The sequence below is a fragment of the Microcaecilia unicolor genome, chromosome 2 (assembly GCF_901765095.1).
Source record: "Microcaecilia unicolor chromosome 2, aMicUni1.1, whole genome shotgun sequence".
NCBI classification, from domain to species: Eukaryota; Metazoa; Chordata; class Amphibia; order Gymnophiona; family Siphonopidae; genus Microcaecilia; species Microcaecilia unicolor.
In genome coordinates, this window is record NC_044032.1 from 272,978,052 (window position 1) to 272,997,051 (window position 19,000).

Consider the following 19,000-nt stretch of genomic DNA (forward strand, 5'->3'; position numbering starts at 1 on the left):
TTCAGGAAGAGGATTATGTGAAGGACTTTCATTGGCTGTACTTTCTTGATGTTTGTCATATGCTCCTTCAGTACCTGAAAGCAACCAATGATTTTTGCTGCTCAGATCATCTAGTGGAGGAGTGGCCTAGTAGTTAGTGCAGTGAACTTTGATCCTCAGGAACTGGGTTTCATTCCCACTGTAGCTCCTTGTGACTCTGGGAAAGTTACTTAACCCTCTATTGCCCCAGGTACAAATAAGTACTTATATATATACTATGTAAACTGCTTTGAATGTAGTTGCAAAAACCACAGAAAGGCAGTATATCATGAACCATTCCCTTCCCTCTTCTCCAGGCCACATAAGGTGCTCACTGGGTTAAAGAAGCTATAGCTTCATCTTCTGTCTGGTAAACAACTTTCAGTCATGCTCCAGGCACATTCTACTTGAGCCATGGCAACTTCCTGGACAGAATCTCATTTTTTTCTCTTGAAGAAATATGTAGAGGAGTGACTTGGTCTTCCTTACATATCTTTTCTAGACACTATTGCTTTGATGTCATAGCATGATCAGAGGCTTCCTGCAGGAGTTATGAATTCTCACCATACTTAAGGACTTCTTTGCTACATTCCACAAGTCTCTGGATTCATTTGCTGCAGATGCTAAGGAAGGAAAAATTATGTATTACCTTATAATTTTCTTTCCTTTAGTTGCAGCAGATAAATCCAGAGTCCTACCCTGGATTCCATGACCTGTTTATCATATTGGTTCAACTCTCTGTTTGAAGTTGTTGCTACTTTTTCCTATTTACTATTTCTTAAAGTATTTTAGGTATCTAATGTTCTACTGTGCAATATTTTGCCCCTTTGGAGAAGAAGTATTGTTGTAACTAATGATTCCTTCTGATTTATTATGAGACATACTAACTGACCAAAGGGCATGCCATCCTATAAGACAGAGTTCAGTTCAGTGCTCTCTATCTCCACCTGCTGTAGATGGTCATAACCCACAAGCCTCTGGATTCATCTGCTGTGACTAAAGGAAAGAACATTATCAGGTAAGACATACATTTTCCATAAGGTATATTCTGATCACCTAATAAATCACACTTTGTAGTCAAAGAATGGTACCTTTTTCAGTGAGGGCTCAACTGATAATGTCTATTGAGTCCTCTTTGGTCTATTAAAGTAAAATACAAGAGCCCAACGATAATTCACTGTTTGGCAATAAATTGATAAAAGAAAAAAATGGATCTAAGAGTTCTATTGTCTTTCAGTTCTTCCAAGACCCCAGAATCCTCCAAGGATGAACAGCAGTGGACCTCACCATCTTACCATTTATGTCAATGCAGAGCCCCATACTGGTGATGGGCCCATTGTATCAGTCAAAGTCCTCTACAAACCTGCAAAAATGCAGAATTCCTCCTGGAGCACTAAAGAAGGTAAGGGCATTTTCACCTCATTCAGCCTAAAGAGAAAAAAATATATATATATAGAGAGAAAATAGACAAAAATATGTGATTTCCTTGAACATAAAATCTCCAATACAAATTCACATTTTCCCTAAATAATCAAGAATTTGTGCATGCCCTAGAATATACATCTGAGAGTTTTAAACTAAACTGGCTAAAAAATGTTACAAGAGAAAGATCAAACAGCCTTATATATGACAAAGAAACTATGGTCAACAACTCAACCAGAAACCTTACTACTAAATCAAAAAACAAATTAAATAAAAAATATGAAAATAATTAAATAATGTGCTCAGGTTTTTTTGGTGTGTTAAAGTGTCTCAAGGTTTTGAGAAGCATTTGCACACAGTTCTCACATCATCGCACATGGACCAGTTACAACCTCCTATTCACTGGTGAAAATATTATTTAAACCAGTCCTCGTATGAAATGAGGTTTGGAGTCTACCATTAAATCCAGACTATATAGTATGAGGCAGAACTCTATAGAAATGTTTATGTTTATTAAAACTTGATATACTGCCTAATGCCAAATAGAGGAGCTAAGCGGTTTACAATAAATATTTTTACAATAAAATAAAATTTAAATTAAAAAAAGAGAAAAAGAGCTCCATTTTAGATAGGGCAGAAAACATGAAAAACATTACACACATTACAAATCCTGAACCTCTGTGCCCAAAAAGAAATCCTGAACTTGAAAACATTCTGCACCTACATAAACTGCCTTAATAACAGGATACAGAACAGAATTGGGGCACTTTTCCTTACTACTCACCACACAACATTGAATATTCAGATTCTGGTGTCAACTCCTTAGCACATATTCCTTCAATAATCACGTAACACAAAACCTTGCAAAAACTCAGCATATATCTAGCAAATATGTCATATCAAAACAGCATCAAAACCCATAATTCATCAAACAGCAACATATATTACAATATGCCTTAAAATAAGTGGCATAGCAGGAATGATTATTTTTGGGGCCTGAAGCTAATATGGGTGGGCACTAGCCAGGGCAGATGTTGACAATGATTCCAGTTCTCCTCTCATTGGGCCTATGTTAATTCTTAGTTCATGATATTCCCTGCTTTAAACAGCTAAAACAGCTTAGTAAATAGTCCCCATGATTTTGAAAATTCAATACAATATGTATTGGGTTCTCTCAGCCTTAGACTTCCCATAGGAATAAAGCATGTAAAATTACATGTGTTGTAGAATAATGTATATAATTTTATCTGTAATGAGGGTGAACAATTTTCCATTATCACCAGTAAAATGCTGTTCTACACAGGGGAAATACTGTACTTTGATAATTGTTTTTTTTTAGGGTAATTTATCATCTAAGTCAGGAGGCCACTAGGCACTTATTTTGAGCTGATGGGGCACATTTTCGAAAGAGAAAAACATCCACAAAGTGTCATAAAGCACCAATTGGACAGATTTCTTCTCAAAACGTCCAAATCAGTATTTTCGAAACCTGTTTTGCAGACATCTATCTATGCATTTTTCTGCATCCAAATCACAAGGGGTGTGTCGGGGGCATTTTGAAGGCGAGATTAGGGCAGGCTTAGGGTATGCCTTAGACATTTTACAGCCATCATGGAACAAATCCAAAATGTCTAGAGCAAAAACTTCAACGTTTTGTTCTAGACCTGTTTTTACAATGAATAAGACACAAAAAGGTGCCCTAAATGAGCACTGGAGAGATTCAGGGATAATCCCCCCTTATACTCCCAGTGGTCACTGACCCCCCTCCCACTCCCCAAAAAAAGTGAATAAAAATAGTACTCACCAGCCTCTATGGCTAAGATGTTATAGCCAGGTCCATTACAGCAGCATGCCGTCATGTCCCCTACCTCAACTCAAGCGGCGTCCTCGGGCTGCGTGGGGTCCTGTCGACACACACACTTGACTGGCACTGCCTGAGCCATGTGTGTGTAGTCCTCTCTGGGTTTGTTCAGAGAATGGTGGTTCCAGGCTCCTTGATTGCTTTGCTTCCACCCACCTGGGTCTGCTCTTCTTCTGCCTGGCTTCTCTTGCTTCTCTCCTATTGGTCTTCCGGTTCCTCCTTCTCCTGCTTTTGTCCTATGGCTGTGCCCCTTCTCCCCGCTGATGTCAGACACCAACACTTTATCAGCTGAGCTCTTCCTGGACTCCATGTTTCGGCTTCTACTTTGGTAGGTGTTTCTAACTCTCTAGTCTGCTTCTTGTCTACTGGTCCCTCATTGCTGACTTTGCCTGTACCTGGATTACCCTTCTGCCTGCTGCCTGCCTACTGACTTTCGCCTGTACCTGGATTACTCTCTTGCCTGCCGCCTGCCTACTGACTTTCGCCTGTACCTGGATTACTCTCTTGCCTGCCGCCTGCCTACTGACTTGCCTGTACCTGGGTTACTCTCTTGCCTGCTGCCTGCCTACTGACTGCCGCTTGTACCTGGATTACTCTCTTGACCTGCTGCCTGCCTGGTCGATACATTCATCACCACGCTTTCAGCTCCATCCTGTAAGTCCTGCAGGCTGCCCGCACCTAGGGGCTCAACCTCTGGGGAACGGCGGTCAGCGCAGGGGAAACCCGGCTTTGTCCAGCCGCCAAGCAGAATCTGGTCCGAGTACTGGGCTCAGCAGCGCTCTACTTGGTACAAGAACTCACAAGTCTGACAAATGCAGGTCCCTTGAGTAGTGTAGTGGTGGGTGCAGTGCACTGTAGACAGGTGGACCCAGGCCCATACCTCACTCTACCTGTTACACTTGTGGTGGAAATTGTGAGCCCTCCAAAACTCACCAGAAACCCACTATACCCACATATGGATACCCCCTTCACCTATAAGGGCTATTGTAGTAGTGTACAGTTGGAGGTACTAGGTTTTGGATGGGTTTTGGAGGGCTCAGCAGACAAGATATGACAGCAACAGTGAGATGTGTACTTGGGAGCATTTATATGAAGTCCACAGCAGTGCCCCCTAGGGTGCTCCGTTGCTCTCCTGGGAGGCTGGGGGACCAGTCTGCTAAAAATGCTGGCCCCTCCTACATCCCAATGGCTTGTTTTTCTATGTTTTTCACTTGTACATTTTTTTTTAATGGCCTGAAAAGATAAACACACAGAGCACAAAACCTTGCTACAAACAGTATTTTATTTAAAGATGTTTTGCTTTTTCAAAAATGGTTACATTTCCTATTTGGATTTGGGACGTTTAGCGTCAAATGTCCAAAGTCTGACTTAGACATCGTATCTAAAATGCCCCTCTAAAAGTCAGGGCTTCTCAGCCCAGTCCTCAAGACACAACCAGCCAGTCAGGTTTTTAGGATATACCCAATGAATATGCATGAGATAGATTTGCATACAATGGAGGTAGTGCATGTACATTTATCTCATGTATATTCATTGCACTATAATATTAAATATTATCCTTTATTTCAAACTCAAGTAACATTAAAGTGACAATGTATTTTCAAAGCACAAACTTAGAAAGTTTCATAGTAATCCCTCCCTCAGATGACAGGCTATCCCCAGTGAACTTGGTTCATGATCCCCATCATACACCATCAAAATGAGGCAGAGGAGCACTACAATAGAGCCCATAAGACCACCTATTCGATCATAAAAAGGACCTTTGGCCATCTCAAGAATGGCTTTCGATGCCTCGACTATTCTGGGGGTTGGGGGAGCTCCTCTACACCCCAGAGAAGGTTGTCAAAATCTTTATGGCATGCTACATGCTGTACCACTTTGCCCAGCAAAGAAGATAGCCCTCGCCAAATCCAACACATCCAAACTGATACGCCAATAAAATTTCCTAACTCTGAATCTGAGTGACAGAGAGAAAGAGCTCAGTCAAATTTTGAATGAGATCTGCAAATGTGACATATGTTGTAAAGCTTAAACACACTTGATAATAATAAGTTTCATCCCAAGTTTTAGGACATGAATGATATAATTTATAACAGGAAACCTCTTGATCCCTTTTCAGTACCAGTAAATGAAAGCATTGTGAAACTGGAGGGTTTGGAACCTAGAACCGAGTATCTGTTTTGTGTTCAACTCTCACGGGAAGGTAAAGGTGGAACAGGGCACCCGGGCCCAGAGGCTGGATTTATGACAGATGAACTTGGTATGAATATGTTACTTCATTTTTCAAGTAAATAAATCTTCTGCTGTAGGCTAGAAAGTGAACCTATTGCCTTCTTCAGTCTTACCCATACATGTCCTCGTATTTATATGATTTCCCAATGAATCTGTTCAGCACTCTCTATACTCTCATTATCTTTTAAAAGAAACACTTGCTTCCTCATTATATAACAGGGCGCTTAAATTTAAGTGTCATTTGTGCTTATAGAATACTAGCACTGACATGAATATACATTCATGCATAAGTGATAGTGGAGCGCTCAGCTGTATACTATAATATAAGCGCACTTAGGGCCTCTTTTACAAAGTCGCGCAGCAAATGAGAGGAAGGCCATAGGAATTGAATGGGCTTCCTCTCATTTGCCGCACTGAGAATCGGTAGCGTGGCTTTGTAAAAGAGGCCCTCAGTGCGTAAATGCAAGGGGGCATTCACAGGGCAGGCGCATGGGCAGGTCTAACATTTACACGTGTAACTTACAGAATACTGTAAGTTACACACTATCGCTTGTAGGTGCATGCATTTATCCCAGCCATTGACCTGGTGTAAGCTGGTGTACAAAAATGTAGCCTCATTGATGCTGACTTACACTAGTATTCTATAATAGCATCTTGTAGGTTTATTGATAAAAACAGTTTGATTTTAGAAAATCAAACTTTATTTATTAACTATTTTAAATAGTGTAAAACCCTTTCCCCCATAGTTTTAAACTTGAACTTTCTGTCAAAGGTTGAAACTTAACTATTACAGTCTAAAGAATTAACAGATAGTCTCTAGAAGGCACAGCTGGGCCTAATTTAATTTTCATTAAAAAAAAACCCTTTATTTATGAAATAGTTTGTTTAAAACCTTTTTCCCCATAGTTTTAAACTTGAACTTGAAGATGTACTGAGCCAAATTGACAAATTATAGAGTAGTAAATCACCTGGACTGGATAGTATGCACCCCAGGGTACTGAAAGAACTGTTGCTGATCTACTGTTAGTAATGTGTCATTAAATCATCCAAAATACCTGAAGATTGGAAGGTGGCCAATGTAATGCCACTTTTTAAAACGGGTTCCAGGGTGATCTGGAAAATTACAGACCAGTAAGCCTGACTTCAATGACGGGCAAAATAATATAAATCATTATAAAGCGGTGGATCGAATTGGTGGAGGGGTAGCAATATATGTTAAGGAGGGCCTTGAATCAAATAGAATAAAAATTCTGCAGGACACGAAACACATCTTAGAATCCCTATGGATAGAAATTCCATGTGTAAAGGGGAAAAGGATAGTGATAGGAGTATACTACCATCCACCTGGCCAGGATGAACAGCCAGATGTAGAAATGTTATCAGAAATTAGGGAGGCTAACAAACTGGGCAACAAAGCAATAATGGGTGATTTCAATTACCCTAATATTGACTGGGTAAATGTAACATCAGTGCATACTAGGGAGGTAAAATTCCTTGATAAAATCAATGACTGCTTTATGGAGCAGCAGGTTCAGGAACCAACAAGAGGGGGAAAAATTTTAGACCTAGTCCTTACCGAAGTGCATGATCTGGTGCAGGAGGTAATGGTGCTGGGGCCTCTTGATAACAATGATCGTAATATGATCAGATTTGATATCAGCTCTGGAGTAATTCAGAGACTCCAAGGGTGGCCCATCCCAATGCTGGAGATTTACCACCACAATGCTGGAGACTGAAGACCAAATGAGTGAGATTTTTCTTGTGGGCCCCAGCCATGTCTAAAACTAGTTCTGGCAGATCATGCACATTCCCAAAACTGACATATTATAATCTATAAATAGAAAATAAAATTCATTTTTCTACCTTTGTTGTCTGGTCCTTTAATTTTCCTCACCATGGTGGTCCCAGTCTCTGGTTTCTGCCTTCCTCTGTCTTCTCCTAACTCTCTTGCAGGGCTTCTTGGTCTATTTGGCATTTCTTCTCTCTACATGTTCACTAGCCATCTTCCCTTTGTGTCACTATCACTCTGTTTAGTATTTCCTGTGTCTCTGCTTCTATCCTCCCACCATGTTAAGTATTCCTCTTCTCTGTGCCTGTATTCATCCAGTATCACCCCATCTCCCCTCATATTTCATCATCTGTGTCCCTATCCCCCCACCCACCTGTTCAGCATCCCCCACTTTTTCTAGGTATACCAGAAATTACTGCTTATGGTAATAGAATTGCTCTGCAGGTGCTGAGTGTTTTGTATTCTCAATATGCCTAGTACTAGATTTTGGAGGGGTTGTTAAAAATGATTGGCCCCAGGTGTCAAATACCCTAGGTATGCCATTGTAAAGCTGCATCTCCATGCTACTATCTTGCACCACTCAGGCTACATAGAAATATGTTCATGTTATTACACTGTTTGTTAATTATGGTGCTCATTTTCAAATCACATAGACATCTCAAAATTCCCCCCCAAAAGTCTATCTGCCAAAAACAATGAAAAGGCAGAAAAAAAGTCCAACACCGCAGTTCATCCAAATAGTAAAGGGGTGTGTTGGGGAAGGGGGTAGGAGGCGTGTTTTGGGCAGGACTAGGGAGGGCCCAGAAACAGGACATCCAACAGTGATAATCGAACAGGAAGAAACCTGTCTTAGATTTAGGATGTCCTAAATTAGACCTGTTTCAATCAAGTCCAGGGTAATAAAAAAAAAAAGTGCTGTGATAGAGCAGCTGACCACTGCAAGTATTAAGGCATGAGCCTTTCATAAATCCCCAGTAATAACTGTCCCCCTCCCTCTCCCCTGATAGTGAAACTGGAAAGGAATACCAAGCTCTATGGCAGCCTTAGATATTTCAGGCCTCATGAGGAAAGCAGGAAGCAAGTGTGAGGAGTAGCCTAGTGGCTAGTACAGTAGACTTAAACCAAGGGACCCTGGTTCAAATCCAACTTTAGCTCAATTTTCTTTTAATTGTGAGCCCTTCAGAAACAGAAATAAATGTACTGTACCTAAATATATAAGCCACCTGCAAGCCTGAAGGCTACTAAAGTAGTGTACATTCAGTTGCAGTAGGTATTTTTCTGTTCTTAGAGGGCTCACAGTTTCAAAATAAAAGAGTTAAAGTGGGATTTGAACCGAGTCCCTTGGACCCCTAGGAATGTTATAAAATGGGGATGACAGAACATTATTTTATTGGCATTCCAGATTGCCTTTCTTGCCTGAAGAGTAACATGCTTCACGTATGCCAGAGTTCAGCTATATTGCCTAAAATAAACTTGCATATCTATGTGATTTCTCAAAGGCTTCCCCCCACCAAGAAAACTTATCGTGCTTCCTAAAGATCAGACATCACTCAACTTGACCTGGCTGCCTGCCACTGAGAACACAGAGGAAAAATATGTGTATGAAGTTGAATGCAGGACAGTGAATGGCAGTGGTCAGCATAAATCTATGAAAGTGCAAGGAAATGAGCTGAATGCTACAATAGAGGGCTTAGAACCTCAACGGTTGTATCGGTGCAGAGTCCGTGTGACTACAACATCCTCAGGAGAGTGGAGTGAGACGGTGTGTGCCTGGACCTACAGTGACAGTAAGTTAATGGGCTCAGATGCTTATTGCCATTTTCACTTTTGTTTCTTAAATGCTTCAACACCTAAGTTCCCTTAAGCACAAACACTTAGGAAGATGGAAAATAACTGAATTATAAATGTTCACAAGAAGTGTGAAAAAAGGAATTAATCTAAATCAGGGGTTCCCAAACCTGATCCTGGAGGCACCCTAGCCAGTCAGGTTTTTAGGATATCCACAATAAATATTCATGAGACAGATTTGCATGCAGTGGAGGCAGATAATAAACGATAAGATAAGAATGATAACTAAAACTGCAGAGATGAATATTCAGTGCCGCAGCTGCCATTAAACTTTAAACATAGGTGCTCATTTTAGAACCCCATATTTGTATTTTGGACACGCAGAAACTGACATTTAGATGTGTATATTGCATGCATGTCTAAAAATCTTGATTTTAGAAAGCTGGGATATACACATTCCAAACACAAATATGTGTATATGGTAAGGGGGTGTGGTCTGGGTTTATGTAGGGCAGGATGGGCAGGACAAAAAAGATGTACATCCGTTCCCTATCTCAGAAAGGGAATGCACATTTATGTCCCCCGATGGGATTTACACCTGCTCCCAAAGATGTGTAGATTATAGAAAGATGATCATGTTGTGAGGCACTCCACTGGAGAGGTGTTCTCCCCCTTAATCCCCCAGTGTTTTTTGTCTACCCCTGAAAGCAATACAGGCAAAGGATATGGAGCACTGAGACAACTTCAGAAAACATAGATAAGTATGTTACTGAAATGTCTGACATACATGTATATATTCTGGGAAATGCATGGGCCCTGTTTACTAAGCCGTGCTGTAGACGTACTAACGTTTTAGCGAATGCTAACTTTATAGACATCTATGGGTGCTCTAGCATTACTGCGTGCTAATTTCTAGCACGCGCTAAAAAGTGCGCGCCTACAGTGCGGCTTAGTAATCAGGGACCACATGCTTGTAAAATAGATGCTCCTACTGCATGAAACAAATGCATACATGTCCATTCCTGTATGTATTGTAGAACAGACTCTACATTAGCAGATCCTGTTCTAAAGTACTCTTGGATCTTGGCAAGTTCTGGCCCAGATGTCTGAGGTCCAATTTGTATGTCCTTTCTAAAATCTGCCTCATAACTTATACATTTAAACATTTATGGCACATATAAGTGCCGACTTTGAAAAATCACATATAAATCTGAACATTAAACCTAAATGGTTAGTCACACCTTTTATGTATGTGTCACTAATTGGACATATAAGTTATACGCTCATCAACTGAATTTTGCCACTAATCATATAACTTTTGTGTCTACCCTTTCTCTGTTCCAAATCACATCCCTTTTTTTAAAACATATGCACCCTAATTCCACATATGGCGTTCAAAATTGCATGCACAAAGTTGGACACACACCCAATTTGCGTGTGCAATTTAATTGATAAATGAGCCAATTAGTGACAATAATTGGGCACTAATAATTAATTATCAGTGCTAAATGGCATTAATTAAACTTTGTGTGCACATCTTTAAGCAACGGGATCCACACAGTCCAAAAAGGGGGCATGGCTATAGGTGGGGCATGAGCAAATCAGGGACGTTCCTGGAATTTGTGTACGGTGTTATAGAATTTGAAGGATCTGCTCCTAATTTAGATGTGAGAATTTATACCAGGTTGCAGTTTGTGTAAACCCTAATGCCCAAAATTGGGCATGGATCCTGGCACCAAATGCCATTCTATAAATGGCACCCAACTCTGAACACCATTTATAAAATTGCGCTTAGTGCTAATTTTTATTGGGCACCATTTACAGAATTGAACCTATAATGTACTTGCAAATAATATAGCCAAACTTATACTTTCAACTACGGGCTATTGTTTTTTTAAAAGGACTTATGAATCTGGTGCCTCCGGCAACCACATAAGTACTTTTGATTGTTGACTTTACAGGGTATTGGATAACCATTTGCAGGTCATGCAGTTTCAGATCTGAAAATATTTGTAACAATTTAGCCCATGACTATTACAGCTAATTAGAGTCATTGACAGAGAAGGTAAGTTGGCTTTCTGCCCAGAGCATCAAGCCAGGAATGATACCAGAAGGTGAAGGTGAGAAAGGCATGCTGCACAGTACCCAGCTCCCTTCTATACCCTCCCTCCTAGCTTGCTATAATGCAGGGGTGGATGAGAAGATCTGCCCAGTGAGCTAGGGGTAAGAATGGGTGATGGTGACCACCATCATTATCAGAGCACTGTGCTCCCTGCCAACAGTCCTGTTGTCACTTTTCTAAAAATGTGCCTTGCACTTCCTGCTGTCATGCAGGGCTATAGGTGAATAAACAGAGACCAAAAATCAGAAATGCACTAAAAGAATTGTGTCAGAACAATGGGACTTATTCTATAAAGATTATGCTCCTAAATTACAAGTGTAATCTGTGCTCCTAATTTAGGGCCTAGTACGATAATAGATTTAGCATACATTTAGGAGCATATATTACGCTCTTACATTTAGGAGCACAAATTTAGGAGCATAACCTTTATAGAATAAGGCCTAATATGTATCAAAATGATGAATGTCAAAGGCAGAAATCTATGTGCAACGTTCTTCAAATCAGTCACCTTACTTTCTAACTCTTCCTATTTTCTTACCCATCTATATGTTACAACTTTGCATTACCCTTCACTACCAAGTATAATGTTTTATTACGTATTGTGTTGACATTGCAAGTAGTATACCAGGCCATACTTCGTATTGTTAGTTGAATATTTTTACTGCTGTAACTGCCTATTGCTCATGTATGATCTATTCTTACTGTACACCGCCTTGAGTGAATTCCTTCAAAAAGGCAGTAAATAAATACTAATAAAAAATAAAATAAATAAATATTAAATCTGAAGAAAAAGGGTTTGCTCTGTGAATGGTCTTAGATAAATAAAATGAATGAATGTCTTTGCCTTTCACAGGAATCCCACCTGCACCTGCAAGTATTAACATTTTTAACGTCACAGATTCCTCTGCCATCATCTCTTGGTCCTTGGAGGAAGGGCACTCTATCACGTCAATCATTATTCGGTACAAAATTGCTGACAATATGGACTTCAACCATGACATAAAGATAAGAAACATCTCCATCACTCAGTATCAGCTCAAGGGCCTAGAGGCAAATACCCCATACATGGTGGAGATCTGTGCAGAGAATAATATCGGGCAGAGCTTCCCAAATTCCAGGGTACAACTGAAGACATCCTTAGAAAATGCAGGTAGGTCCCATATCCAAGTACCAAGCTTACATTTCTCATGGCCCTATTCATTATAGCCATGATTCTACAGAATTCAAAGAAGTGGAAATAACTACATAATATCCACAGGATGAAGATGGATATTCTCTAGACCAGCCCAAATATGTATTTTGCAATCTGAAATAAAATGTTTCAGCTTGAATATTGCGATCTAAATGGTTCAGGAATTTTATGGAACCAAGGTCTAAAGTGACACATAGGAGATACAAACCTCAGTGGTATTAATAGAAAGAAGCCACTGAAGAGTGTGCAATTCTGGTCACCCCGTCTCAAAAAAGATATAGCAGAATTAGAAAAGGTACAGAGAAGGGTCACGAAAATGATAAAGGGGATGGGGGATGACTTCCCTATGAGGAAAGGCTAAAGCAGCTAGGGCTCTTCAGTTTGGAGAAGAGATGCTTGAGGGAAGATATTTTTACAGGTCTATAAAATACTGAGTGGAGTGGAACAGGTAGACATGAATTACTTGTTTTACTCTTTCCAAGAATACTAGGACTAGAGGCCAGGCAATGAAGCTACTAAGTAGCAAATTTAAAACAAACCGGAGAAAATATTTTTTCACTCAATGGGTAATTAAACTCTGGAATTCATTGCAGAAAATGTGGTACAAGCAGTTAGCTTAGAAGGGTTTTAAAATAAAAAGGTTTGGATAATTTCCTAAAAGAAAGGTCCATAAGATATTATTAAGGTGGACTCGGAAAAATCTATTGCTTTTTTTCTAGATTAAGCAGCATAAAATCTGTTTTGCTGTTCTGGGATCTTGCCAGGTACTTGTGACCTGGATTTGCCAATGTTGGAAACAGGATACTGGGTTTGATGGACCTTCGGTCTGTCCCAGTATGGCAACACTTATATTCTTATGAACAGACTCGAAATTCACTTCTGAACAAACTCAAAAATGGCTAAGTTAAAAGCTGTACCCATAATAAACAGTGTGTACCATTTTCTTTTGCCCTGAGACTATAAAAAGAAAAGTACATTCAGGGGAAACTAGTGACGGGATTTGGGGCCCTATTTACTAAAGCATGCTAGCGTTTTTAGCACATGCACAAAATTAATGCGCACTAAATGTGTAGGCACCCGTAGGAATATTGTGGGCGCCTACAGAGCACGCACTAATGGTTAGTACATACTAGAAACGCTAACGTGCCTCTAGCATGGCTTAGTAAACATGGTCCTTGGAAACTTGGGGCCCTGTTTACTAAGCCGCGCTGTAGGCACGCTAATATTTTAATGCGTACTAAAACTTAGCGCATGTTAATGATAGAGACATCCATTATATTTCTATGGGTGTCTCTAGTGTTACTGCATGCAAATTTTTAACACGTACTAAAAAGTTAGCGTGCCTACAGCACAGCTTAGTAAACAAGGCCCTTGCTTATTTAAGAAATTGTATAATTTATAACAAATGTACTTCATGCTTATTTTTTCTTTCTTTTTTTCTGTTTTAGTTTACTGATCATGTGATTATATTTTTATTTGCTTTGTAAGGTGAAGTATTCCTTGACCTTGATTATTTTATATATTCTTTTTCTGGTTGTTCCTCGCTTTGAGCTATGTTAATGGTTAAGCAGGTTACAAATTAAATAAGATCAAAACAGAAAGTAAAAGACTCAAGACCAAGCAAATAATTGTTTGTAGCTAGTACTTCTTTTTAAATATCAGAGTAAAATTTGCTAGGTCCATTTTTGGCTGTGGCAGTCATTGTATTATTTTATTTATTAATATTTCAATATATAATACAATAGTAGAACTATACTTTTTGGGTTACATAAAAATCCTAGCAAAACTACAATGGAAAAAATATCTATCTATCTATCTAGATATGGATAGAAAAAAATATATATATATAAAGAAAAAACCAGACATAATTTTGTCCACAACTTAAAAAACTGGATCCAATAAAGAAAAAAAATTACTTGACTAATACAACTGAAAGGTCAGCTCTCACCCCTCCAAGATACCCTCTCAAGCTTGTCAAACAGCAACATAATTGTTTACATAATAACATTAAACCCTTAGAAAATCACCAAGTTGTCTGGGGTTGAAAACCTGAAATTACTTACCCTCAAAAACAGCAACACATGCACAAGAAAATCTTAACACAAAGGTGGCACCTAAGGCTTGTAGCCTAGATCGAAGAGGCAGGAAGGGAAAGCCTTATGCCTAATCCGTGTATCTCGGTGCTGACCCTTCTGTTGCCGCATCTTCTTTAAAATGGCTGCCAACACTTCCACTGGTGGCCTCGCAAGACTTAAGTGGAAGTCTCACGAGGCCACTGCTGGATGTTTTGGCAGCCATTTTTAGGCTTAGGAAAGTTTAACAGTCTCAAACTGTGTTTCCTAATTTGATTTTACAGATGTTCCAATCAATTTTGTACCTTAAGAGCAGTTGCTCCTAAACTCTCCATAGTATGTACCTTAAGTCTTTAAAGAATCCAATTCTGAGAGCTACTGACTGGAGACCTGGGCTTGAACAAGAAAAGCATCAGAAATAGCCATTATATCTTTAACATTTTGCTTAGTAGCTGCCAGTACAGAAGAATTCATGACATTTATGACATCCCATAGTGACTCCAGTGTCATGATGGCTAGTCTCACCATAGCCCAACTTTCAGAATCTGAAACAGCCTGGTTCTTAACTCTCAACAAGCTACTCGAAGTTTCCTGTCCAAGGACTCTGGTTGCACCTTGCAATGCCTGATCTTCCTCAAGAGTAAGATCTGACATCACTGTGGTCTGCTCCTCTTGTACCCCGAGGTCTGTCTTCTGCTGGGACACCTCGGCAGAATGCAGAACTGCTGCTAAGCTGCTTCCTGGCTGTGGGGGAGCAATGTGTTCTACAGGGCTCAAAAAAGCCTCATCTAAACTGAGCTGGTTTGCCTCTCCTCCCCCCGAGCCGCAGGGTCCCAGCACATACCTGAAGGTAGCCACCCTGGTGGTCTAGTGGATTCTTCGGGGCAGGAAAAATCCCCAGTCTTTCCTGCTTGCTGCCGGCACTGACCCTTCCGCTGCCGCATTGCTCTTCAAAAATGGCTGTCGAGACTTCCACTGGAGTCTTGCGAGGCCGCCCTTGTAATTGCAGGGCTGGCTATACCCGGAGAGAGAGCCAGTTGTTAAAAATTTACCAGCACACCACTGGCTACAGCTGAGTGTACATGGGCAACAGTGACCATTATTAGCTATACTTATAGCAGCGATAATCAGCTTCTATGTGTAAAGGTATGTGGTTTAGTTTAAAAGGCTCCTCTAGCTGTACATGGAGAAGGTAATTTTATAACCGGTCACCTAGATTGTAAGTGTAAGAAAGAGCTTATTTTGGACCTACTTTATGAAGACACTAGTAAAAAAAGCCCGATTTTGAAAGAAATGAAACGGGCGCTAGCAAGGTTGTTCCCCCCCTCCCTCCCCTTTGAGTTCCAGGACCCCCTCCCCTTCGAGTTCCAGGACCCCCTCTCTCCACTCCGAGTTCCATGCCCCCCCATTCTCGTTTGAGTTCCACACCCCCTCCCCTCCCCTTCGACTTGCAGGACCTCCCCTCCCTCTGAGGTCCATGCCCCCCCTCTCTTCCGACTTCCATGCCTCCGCGCCTCCCTCCCTCCCTCTCTGTCTCTGCCCTCTAAGCATGACCTGTCCTCCGGCAGCCCCTCGCCTTCCTAAATGCTGGCTGTATTTTAAAAATTCTTACCTTGGGGTGCGGCGCTTCAAACTGCCTTCATGTCTCAGCTCTGCCTTTGGTCCCGCCCTCATTTCCTGTTTCCGGAAGGGCGGGACCAGAGGTACAGTTGAGACATGAAGGCAGTTTAAAGTGCCGCTCGCCTTCACTGTGGATGCTGCACCCCAAGGTAAGAATTTTTAAAATACAGCCAGCACTTAGGAAGGCTGCCGGTGGCCAGGTCGTGCTTGGAGGGCAGAGAGAGAGAGGGAGGAAGGGAGGCGCGGGGGCATGGAAGTCGGAGAGGGGGGGCAGGGCTGGCAACTATACAGACTTCCCTCGAGGCCAGGGCAATTACGAACCCCAGGAACACTACACGGCTTCACTGCCACGCTGCCACGGAGTCAGCTTCAGAACATTAGAGGTGCGAATTATTATATTAGATATAAACACCTAGGTAGCTTTATAAAATACTAGTACAAGAGCTGCAGAAAATGCAGCTAAATTGAGGTTGTAGACATTTACACAAGATCAGGAGGCATAAATATCTGTGCATAAAGTACACGTGATCATTTCTATTTTATAAAATATGTATGTAAATCAAGATTGCACCTGTACTCCACTCAAAACCCGCCCCTGAATACACTTACAACTGGGTCATATAAAAGTTTGTGTGTTCTTGTTTTTACATGGTATTTAAGTGGTATTTTATATGAGCAAAATAGCCATTTACATGTGACAATGCCTTTATAAATTTACCCCCAATGAGGGCAACCTTATAAAGGCATTTTTAAAGTTAGGGTTATGCCTTTTATATTCCACTAATTCCTGTCAGTGGTTCTAATAGGAAATTACAGAGTAATACAAGAAAAAAGACACACTAATAGCAAACCTAATGCTGTCTTAGAAGGAGATATTTTTGAAACAGGACAGTTTTGATACCTTTTTTTAAAAATAGCATAGCTAGATAAGAATCTTATCTCATTAGGTAGAGTTGACCAAACACTAGCAGCTTGATAAGAAAATAAAGAGGACATCACTTTCATGGATGAAATACCTCTAGGATTTGGAGGATAAGCTGAAGCATATACTTTGGCACTATGCCATAAAGGATCTTAAATATCAGAGAGTAAGGTCTGTAGAGAATTCTGGCTTCTAAGGGGATCCAATGCAGTAAAACAAAAAAAGGGTTCCCATAAGCTGTTGAAGTTGAGTCTGTTGTTGCTGGACTACTTGGGAGATGTCCTGGAGAAACTGGAGAGGTGGCTTGTCAGTTGAGCTCATGGCCTCAGCAAACTGTCATGTTACAAGGAAAGTGAGCCCTTGGGCCATAGCCCGGTTGGCTCCACATGTGTGACACAAGCACAGCATAGGTATTTGGCGATGACTACTGACACAGATGCTTAACAAAGTCCAGGACACTGTAGAGGACACTGCAGCAAACCCAACTTAGAAGGGTCAAAGGCAAAGCCCAGAAGCAGACAGACAGGTCTAGAACAGACCAAAAATCTAGGCAAGCTGCAAACAAGCAAAGTCAGGAACAGGCAAGCAGGAACACTAGAACAAGGCAGAGCAGGAACAGACTGACAGGGAACAAGGCAAGGCAGGAACAGCCTGGCAGGAACACTGGAACAAGGCAAGGCAGAAACAGACTGGCAGGAACACTGGAACAAGGCTGGGCAGGAACAGATTGTCAGGAACATTGGAATAAGGCAAGGCAGAAACGGCTTGGCAGGAATACTGGAGCAAGGCAGGGCAGGAACACAAAAGTCAGTAAGACACCAGGAAGTTTGTTGCTGAGGCACTGGTTGAGTGTATGGAACTTCCTTAAATACCTAGGCACGGCTATAAAGAACAACCCCCCCCCCCCCCAATATTCAGCCGGCGGTGGTCAGCATTTTTTTAAACGCTGATCATTGTCGACCAAATGTCCAAGCACTGGCACTGAATATCGGGGACCAATTTGGGGCAGGCAGGCTGCTGCAGCTTATGCGGGTCTGGCCAATATTCAACCAAGCCCGCATAAGAGTTATGCAGCCCTGGCTGAATATCGGGCCGGAACTGCCTAAGTTGTTTAAAAAATTTTTTTTTTAAATTGAAATCCCCCCCAAGCCCCCAATGCATTGCACATCCTCCCTCTCCCCCTCCCAACCCATGGCCACAAGCCACTGAAAATGTCACCAGTCCCCATCTCATCTTTCCCCCTCCCTGGAGATCATGCAGGGCCTCTCCCCCAGGCCTACCTTAATTTCCTAGTGGTCCAGTGGTGGTCATTGGGGGCAGGAGCAGAGCCCCCTCACTCCTGCCCCTTGCTGTACCTTTGCAAAATGGCTGCCATGACCTCTTGTGCTGCAAGGGGAAGGATCAAGGGGGCTCAGCTCATGCCCCCAATGACCACCACTGGACCACCAGGGATTAAGGTAGGCCCGAGAAGGGGTCTACATGGACTCCGGGGGGGTGGGGGGGGTGGGTGGGTTGGGGGGATGGGTGGCATTTGCGGAGGGGAGTGGCTTGTGGCTACAGGATGGAAGGGGGAAAGGGAGGGGATGTGACGCATTTGGACTCAGGGGATTTCAATTTTTAAAAAATTTAAAAAACAACTTATTTGGGTACCAGACAGTTTTTGAGCTGTCCTAAATTCACCCACTTAAGCTTATGTGAGCTTCAGCTGAATATCACCTGCACCAGCATAAGCCCCAGCTCTTCCCCAACATGCCCCCTGCCCCACCTCTGACCAGCCCACTTTTTTTTTGGCTGGTCAAAGGCGATATTCAGCGGCACTGTCCAGTTTAGTGTTGCTGTATATTGGCAGTTAGGCAGGGACAGGTGATTTAAGTGGGCCAGAACCTCTCCAGCCTGCTTAAATCACTCTGAGTATCATCCCCGAAGTGCCAAATTCTAGGAAACAGAAAAGATTCCTCAGAC

At 41.6% G+C, this 19,000-nt stretch overlaps 1 protein-coding gene across 3 annotated transcripts in view; it reads left to right on the top strand.

Moving 5' to 3' along the window:
- Positions 1 to 19,000, top strand: part of TEK (TEK receptor tyrosine kinase) — a 218,417-nt gene that overhangs the window by 122,514 nt on the left and 76,903 nt on the right. For all 3 annotated transcript variants that reach the window (XM_030194174.1, XM_030194175.1, XM_030194176.1), the window contains 4 exons: positions 1,256 to 1,420; positions 5,421 to 5,561; positions 8,822 to 9,109; positions 12,086 to 12,382. In XM_030194174.1, coding sequence (XP_030050034.1) covers positions 1,256 to 1,420; positions 5,421 to 5,561; positions 8,822 to 9,109; positions 12,086 to 12,382 — 891 coding nt within the window. The remainder of the gene's footprint in view (positions 1 to 1,255; positions 1,421 to 5,420; positions 5,562 to 8,821; positions 9,110 to 12,085; positions 12,383 to 19,000) is intronic.